Source organism: Apium graveolens, chromosome 9 (genome assembly GCF_009905375.1).
Source record: "Apium graveolens cultivar Ventura chromosome 9, ASM990537v1, whole genome shotgun sequence".
Taxonomy (NCBI): Eukaryota; Viridiplantae; Streptophyta; class Magnoliopsida; order Apiales; family Apiaceae; genus Apium; species Apium graveolens.
The window spans coordinates 253,024,221-253,032,877 of record NC_133655.1 but is presented as its reverse complement, the minus strand read 5'-3'; the positions used below and the strand labels follow the sequence as shown (position 1 = coordinate 253,032,877).

General features: G+C 30.0%; 1 protein-coding gene across 1 annotated transcript; it reads left to right on the top strand.

The window, feature by feature from the left end:
• The first annotated feature begins 5,688 nt into the window (after nucleotides 1-5,688).
• On the top strand, nucleotides 5,689-7,832 carry LOC141686167 (uncharacterized). Its single transcript, XM_074491219.1, has 10 exons — nucleotides 5,689-5,898; nucleotides 5,988-6,109; nucleotides 6,215-6,339; nucleotides 6,435-6,516; nucleotides 6,616-6,754; nucleotides 6,876-7,036; nucleotides 7,126-7,246; nucleotides 7,345-7,536; nucleotides 7,647-7,721; nucleotides 7,824-7,832. The coding sequence occupies exons 1-10, from the start codon at nucleotides 5,689-5,691 to the stop codon at nucleotides 7,830-7,832; spliced, it is 1,236 nt and encodes a 411-aa protein (XP_074347320.1).
• The last annotated feature ends 825 nt before the right edge of the window (nucleotides 7,833-8,657 follow it).

The window sequence follows — 8,657 nt, the reverse complement described above, 5'->3', positions numbered from 1 at the left end:
TCCTTCAACGGATAGCCAAGATGGTCTTATCCGTTGAGGCTACAAACACTAGATTTCTACTTAAGTGTTTTGTTTAACTTATCATCAAACTAATACACATATTCCTAACAATATTTATTTAATTATACCAAATCAACGGTTGAGATTGTTTTGACGGTAGATAATCAAAGTTTTGAATAAAAAGTATGTTACGCTTACTATACATAAGGATATAATTAGTTTTTGACGATTTTATAGCCCACACGAAACTCATAAACTTATGTTTAATTCAGTAATGGAATAAAAAAATTCAACAAATATTATTCAAAAATTAAAGAAAAAATAATTACAAATTGTGTATTATTCTATTTGTTTTAGAATGCCTACTTTTTTGTTTAATATTTTTCCTATTCAGTTTAAAATATCTACTTATAGTTGGTTATAGAAGACTTTGTAAAGGATTAGGAGTGAATGTATTTATATTTTAATTATTATATCTAATTTTATAATTTAATGGCTAATATGTCATCTTTTATGATCAAATAGTTGAGATTGTTTTAGCGGTACATGGACCATAACTACCAAATATTTGGATAAGATCCCCCTTATACATATTATATAATAAGAATATAATTATTCGTGTAGTACTCTCTTATATTATTTGACTTTTCTACACACATTTCTAGGTACTTTGACCGTATAGGTAAAATAATAATTTTTAAAATTTTCTTCTTCTGAATAAAAATAAAAAACTTAAATTTTTATATACAAAATGAAAATTTTAAAAATAATATTTTTTTTACCATACGGCCAATGCATCTTGAGATGTATGCAGAAAAGTCAAGCGACAATTAAAATAAAATAAGGGAGTATAGATTAATGTCAAGATTGTCACACATATTTTTAGTCAATTATAACTTTTTATTACAATATAAACTTTTATTATTTAAGATGTATTTTTCGAATATTTACAATAAAAATTTATTTGTGTTGAAATACTAAATGTTATGTTTTTTTATTGTATTTGACTACTCATTAATTAATATATTTCAATTTTAGCTAATATATAAATATAATTATGGTGTTTGCATATATAAATTATATTAATTTTTACTATATTAGACTTGGCTGGATTTTTATTTATTATTGAGAATAATGAATGTTCTATTCTTAGAGATAATATTCTTTATGGACGTGGTGCTTTAAATAATGGTCTGTATATATGTGACATAATTTACTTCAGATTGAACAAACTAATAAAAGAAAAGGGATGATGAAAATCTCACTTTATAGTGGCACTGCAGTCTCCATTTAGTAGACATGGAGAGAGGACTGCAAATTTGCTAGGAATGGTACACACAGATGTATGTGGACCAATGTCTACGCAAGCCATGGGTGGATTTTCATACTTCATTACTTTCATAGATGATAGATCTGGATTCGGATATGTGTTTGATGAAACACAAGTCTGAGGCCTTTGAAAAGTTCAAAGAATATAAGTATGAAGTGGAGAAACAAACCAAACATAGTATTATAATTCTTCGATTAGATCGAGGTGGTGAATACTTTAATGGAGTGTTTCTAGATTATCTCAAAGTAAATGGTATAGTCTCCCAGTGGACTCCTCCAGATTGGTATCTGAAAGGAGAAATCGAACTTTGTTAGACATAGTTCGGTCCATGATGAGCTATGCAAATCTTCCAGTATTCCTATGGGGTTATGCATTGGAAACCTCAGCATATTTACTGAATAAGGTGCCTTCCAAATCTGTTCCTCAAACTCCGTATGAGATATGGAAAGAAAGGAAACCGAGTCTTAAACACGTTAAGATTTGGGGATGTCCAGCTTATGTCAAGTAAGTTGACCCAGATAAGTTGGAATATCGATCCGTAAAATGTAGTTTTGTGGGATATCCTAAAGAGACTTTAGGGTATTACTTTTACACCGATCATTGGGTGTTTGTCTCCAGACATGCTACCTTCTTGGAAAAGGAGTTTATCCTAGAAGGAAACAGTGGGAGCAAAATTGAACTTGATGAAGTTCAAGAAGCACAAACTACTACAGATCGAGTGGAAACACCTATTCTGACTGAACAACCTTTTGTGGAACAGCCCATTCATAGATCAAGGAGAGTGTCTCGCCAACCTGAGAGGTAATATGGCCTTGTCATTGAGAATGACAATGAGTTATCGATCATTGATGATGACGACCCTGTGACCTATAATGAGGCTATGAGTAGTGTTGACTCAGAGAAATGGCATAGTGCCATGAAATCCGGAATGGAATCTATGTATACGGTATACGAAAGAATGATTAGAGCAGATGGCCAGGTGGAGACCTATAAGGCCAGGCTTGTGGCAAAAGGATTCAAACAAAGGCATTGGATTGACTTTGATGAAACTTTTTACCTATAGCCCTGTTAAAATCAGTTCAGATTTTGGTTGCGATTGCTGCTTACTACGACTATGAGATCTGGCATATAGCCAGATGGTTTTCTTTCCAAGGAAAATGAAAGCCTAGTGTGTAAGCTACTGTGAACCATATATGGTTTAAAGCAAGCTTCTCGAAAGATGGAACATTCATTTTGATGAGACAATCAAAGAGTTTGATTTTATCAAAAACGCAGATGAACCATGCGTCTACAAAAGGGTTAGTGGGAGCGCGGTAACATTTCTTATATTGTATTGAATTAGAGTTGACACACATAACAACATAGCAGACCCACTCACAAAGCTACTTTATGAAAGTCACTTTGATCGTCATAAAGACAAGATGGGTATTAGATACCAGAGTGATTGGCTTTAGTACAAGTGGAAGATTGAAAGGAATATGTCCTAAGTCCAATCATGAATTAGGATTTAGGAATAACTTCCTGTGTAATCTGTTTTGATTTCATTGATATTAATAAAAGACTTGTTTTGTTTTTATTATGGGCTTTATCTATTTAAGTGTTTAAATATGATATACCATAGTTTAGAGTAAAGCTTTTTATGGATTATGATGAGATCATAATAGTGAGACCTAAAAGATGATAACTCTAAACTTAAATAGTTCCTGGTCATAGGATTACTAACTGGTAATTAATAATCCGCAAAGATCGGTACATACTATGCTTGCTTCATTATGAAGGATGTCTGTTCTCATAGACATTTGTGTGGTGACACTATAGCTAATATATAGGTGCTTATTATAGATTAAGTTCACTGAACATGACTCGCACAGCTGAACAACTGATGGAGTTCACTCACGTGTCAGCAGTTGTTCACATAGTGATAGTTGTACAAGTATCCTTAGATTTGAGGTCATCATAGTCATCTTGTGTACACTGAACTATGCTTTGGTTTAGTTCTTAGTCTCCAGGGACAATTATTAGGGATCTACTGGGTATAGGAATTTGTACACGAAGATAGTGTATGATCAATAAAGGATCTACCCATTCCAGTGAAGGAAGCGAATGTTCAAGGCTGATCCACTTATGCTAGTTCAGGAATCTCTAGCCAGAGTAAATGAAATTAGAAAGGAGTTTCTAATTTGCATAGAACTACGCATAGTAAATGGTAAGCAAGTGATTGAATTAGATAGGCTTGATACGAGATCCATGCCTTGTATTCAATCGGGACATTGTAGGGTAGAAGGAGTTTATTGTACGGTAACTATTCACTGAATAGGTTCTTGGTATTCTAAGCAGTGAATTCATATTATCCGGATAGTCGCGATATGCTGAGAAGTATCCCTCACGATGTAGAATAAATGTGATTAATTAATTAATCATATTTAATAAATTAGAAAATTTATATAAATAATGATAAAATAGTTTTATTATTATTTATTTCTACTACCGGCTTAATATTGAACCTACAGGGTCACACCATAAAAAGAGAATGATTTAATGGTGGAGGAATTAATTAATAATGGCTAATAATTATTTATTTATGAAATAAATAATTAATTGGCAAATTTAATAATTGATTAAATGAGATTTAATTGATTATAAATTAATTAAGAAAAGTTCTTAATATTATTAATTAAGGATTTAATTTTTGGAAATTAAATCATGAGAGAGAATTATTTCTAAAGTGTTTAGAAAAAGGATTAATAATTAAAAGGTGTTTTAATTATTAATGAGAATAATAAATGGGATAATAATAATAATATTTATGGGAAAATTTCAGCTGAAAATTTTGCCTATAAATATACTATTATAGACCCTATTTTTATTTGAACCCGGGAACCCCAAAACCCAAAAAGTTTGGAAAACCCAATTCTCTCCACCTCCTTCCTCCTCCTTAACATCGTTTTCTTGGTGGATACCGGTGGAGTGTTTCACACTTGAGGAGCAACTGCTAAGGATCTCTGATCGTTGTCTCCGAATTATTTTAAAGGTTAGATTCGATCCCTCGAATTTTATTCATGATCTGTATGCTTTTATTTGGATTTTATGTATGTAAAAATGTTTTGCCATGCCCCCGCTGCATTTAAAATCCAACACGATCACAATTATCATCTAATATATTTCAATTTCCTTGATTGAAGAGCTACATTATTCTGCTGATTCTTCTTTGTAAACATAATTTTTCATCGCACAATTTGTTGCATAATCAAAATAATATCATACATGTCCATAATTCATGCTATAATTAATTGTTTTATGATTATAAAATCACTGATTTATTATTCAAATCATGGAAAGCCGTTATTAAGTGCTTATTTGTCGCTATATACATCAATTCCTATCACTAATTAATATATTACATGAATCAATAAAAGTTAATAGGCATATAAATTATTTATTAACAAATTACACCCTGGAAAAATATAGATATAGCTATAGTTCTAATTGATTCTTTTTATGATTTACAAAATCAATAATCGAAATAATATCATACATGTCCATAATTCATGTTATAATTGATTATTTTATGTTTATAAATTCACAAATTTATTATTTAAATCATGGAAACCGTTATTGAAATGCTGATTTGACGATATATAAAATAATTCCGCCCACTAATTAATATATTACATGAATCAATAAAAGTTAATAGGCATATAAATATAAATTATTTATTTGTAATCTACACCTTGAAAAAAATATATCTGTAGATATAAATCTAATTGATTCTTTTTATGATTTACATAATAAATAGTCGAAATAATATCATACATTACAATAATTAATGCTATAATTGATTGTTTTATGATTATAAAATCACTGATTTATTATTTAAAAATGGAAACTGTTATTTAAGTACTGATTTGTCGATATATACATCAAGTTCTCCCAGTAATTATGTCTCATTCACGTATATAAATCATGTTCATCCTTTCACAAAAAAACACATCTATCCACAAACAGTTAGTAAACACTACGCAAACGTAATAAAATCAAGAGTTGTAGCAACAATGTTCGATCAAATTTCTTCTCTCGACCTCTCTAGAACCACATGGAAAATTAAAGCAAGAGTAACTCGAATGTGAACTTCGGTTCCAAACTCTTCTACTGCAAGCGACGCCATCAAGGGATATAACCTCATTCTGCTGGATGATAGCGTAAAATATATATATTTTTTACTTATAATAGTTACATAAATTTTTACTTAAATATCAATCTCTTTATGAAATGTTTGTTATCTTTAACTATTTCTTCACCATTATTTGTTTATGTAGGATTGTCATGTACATGCTTATGTATATCCAGATTACTGGAAAATGCATTCTGATAAGATAGTGGAGGGTGGTGTATATGTGTTTTCTAATTTCTACACCAAAAAAGCTCTTGGAACACTTAAACCTGTTTCCTCTAAGTTAATAATTAATTTCTCACCTACGACCACCGTAGATCCTGTTGATGATGATGTTATGATATCTACCCACAAATTTGAATTTGTGGATTTGAGTGAATTATTTGTTGTTGCTCAAGCAAATTAGTGCAGAATTTCCTGAATTTTCAACAGGTTTTGAAGACACAATATTATTTTAATATTTTAAAAGTTTTTTTCTATGCCAAGTGTCTAACATCAAGATTGATTGTAGATGTGATTGGAGTATTAGAGAGTTATGAGGAGCTTTCCAAAATTGGTACAAAGTTTGGTCAAAGAGAGATTGTTCATTTTCGGATTACTGATGGAAGGTATAAATTTTCTTGGTTTTTTATGATTATTGTTTGTGTACATATATTTAATAATTATTTCCAAATTGTATGTTTACTATTACTTTATCTATTATTTTCTTCTAGGGATTCCTCCAAAGTTACGGTGTGGGGTAATCTTGCAATTGCAATTGATGCACGTTACAAAGAGATTTCGAAAGAAGAGCCAGTGATTGTCATAGTAACCACTACCAAACTTAAGATTTTTCATAGTTAGTTAAATTTTAATGCATTAACCTATTTATTAATAAAACTATCAAAAATATTGCAGCAATGAAGCTTATTTTTCAAACTTTCTTGGTTGCAGCCTCTGTTCAGATTAGCACTCTACCTGCTTCCAAAATATATCTGAACCTGGACCACGATGTTGTTTCTGAGATGAGACAGAGGTTAAATTATGATGCAATTTATTTGAGTAATTATGACTAATTATTATGAATTTATTGTTAATACCATACTTATTTCATGTACTTCATTCCTCAAATTAGACTCCGTGAAGAAGGTTACGTTCATTCGGGGAAAACTATATCATCATCAACAACTCAGTCCGAAGGGTCAATTTCTAATACTATTCATACTGTCACCCTAAAAGAACTCAGTGAGAAAACTGAAACTGATTATCTGAAGGTATTAAATAGTTATTTGCTTTAAACAGTAGTACTAACTACATATGTAATGAAATTACAACTGCCTTTTTCTTATATAACCTCCAGATAGTTGTATTCATCATATGTTAATCATTTTTTAGATGAATTTCCTTTGCAAAGTGAAAGTTAATAATGTGGAGGAGAGTGACGGATGGTGGTACCGTAGTTGCAGCAAAATGGATTGCTTTGGAGAAGTCACAAAATTGGAAGGAAAATATAAATGCTCCACATGCAATCAAAACAATCATGTTCCTCAAAAAAGGTTGTATAATTGTAAAATTAAACCCGTTTACAGTTATATGAAAACTCAAAAAACTATATTAATTGTTAATCATTTTTTTAAATGTTTAGGTTCAAGCTTTTTCTACTTGCAGAGGACTCTACAGAAGCTTTTAATTTCGTCCTCTATGACCGCGCTGCAAAACGACTGGTTGGTAAAATAGTAACAAAACTTATTGCAGAGGGTTTCGAGGTGTGCCAATTTGTTAGTATGCTATATTTATTTTAAACCTCAAGCTTTTATTATCTATTTTATAATAAATTTATTTATCGGAATCAATGATTGTTTAGGATCCAGGAACATATCCTCCAAATATTAAGGCTATTGCAGGGAAAGAGATTACACTCCGAATTCAGCTCAATGATGATAACATCCTCCTCAACAGTTCAATTTACTATGTCATTGATGCTTATGATACTAATGGATCCACATCTTCCATGTCTACAAATATGATTGCCTCTGAAATTTCAAACTCAGTATATGTAAGTTTTATTGTAATGCTCATATTCCATTATATGATCCTTAATATATTAAATTTTTGTATCTCATATTATTCACAATTGATGATTCAATGCCTATACGTTTATTTCAGTCTGATGTGGTAGAAATTACGGACCATGGACATACTCCAGGATCCGCTAGGTCTACCAGCAAAAAAATAAAATTGGTAAGCAGTTAATTATAATTTTTCCACATATAAAAGTTAAAAACTTCACAATTTTATGATATAACATTAATTCTAATTACACCCATTTGTCGCTTTTTTCAGGAGAAGTAGATGTCATTTTTTTTCTGGATCTTTATCTTAGATGCACAGGGTTATACTGGCGTTTCTAGCTTTTTCGCATTTTAGTCGTACCAATCCATTCCTATTATTATTTCTCAGACAGTTTTAAGTGTAATATTTTCATAATTTGGGTTTTTGCTTAAAAAAATAATTATTTGCTGCTATCTTTGTTTCAATCAATTTTTTAATGCTTTTGAAATAATTCATGTTTCCCATTTGCAAACTAATGGAATCAATTATTTTATTCTTTTCAACTCCATATAAAATTCTGTCTACTTATAGACTTTTAAAACCATACAGTTTATACATTGTTATATAGCCATTATTTTAATCTTTAGTTATTGAGCATATAAAGTATTTTAACCAATGAATATTCCCAAATAAACAACTCTCTTTGTAATTACAAATGTTGATGTTAAAAATTAATTTACTCATGGTATGAGACCATGTTTAGTTTAGCAATCAAATCATAAATACGCAGGCCTTTACTAATAACTCATGTACAACTTCCTTTGTCCAATGCAGATTTAAATATGTATGAAGAAATAGTATTTTTTTTTAATTTATTTAATTACGTATACTTCAGTTTTATTCTTTCCAAATTTATAAATATTCATTTGTATTTCTCTACATTCTTAGTTTCAATTTTTATACCGATTAAAATATTATCTAAATCAGTAAAAATTATTAGGCATATAAATTATGTTTTAGGAAATTACACCCTCTACAAATATAGATCTTGATATAATTCTAATTGGTTTTTTTTAAAAAAATAAATCAATAATCGAAATAATATCATTCATGTCCATAACTCAT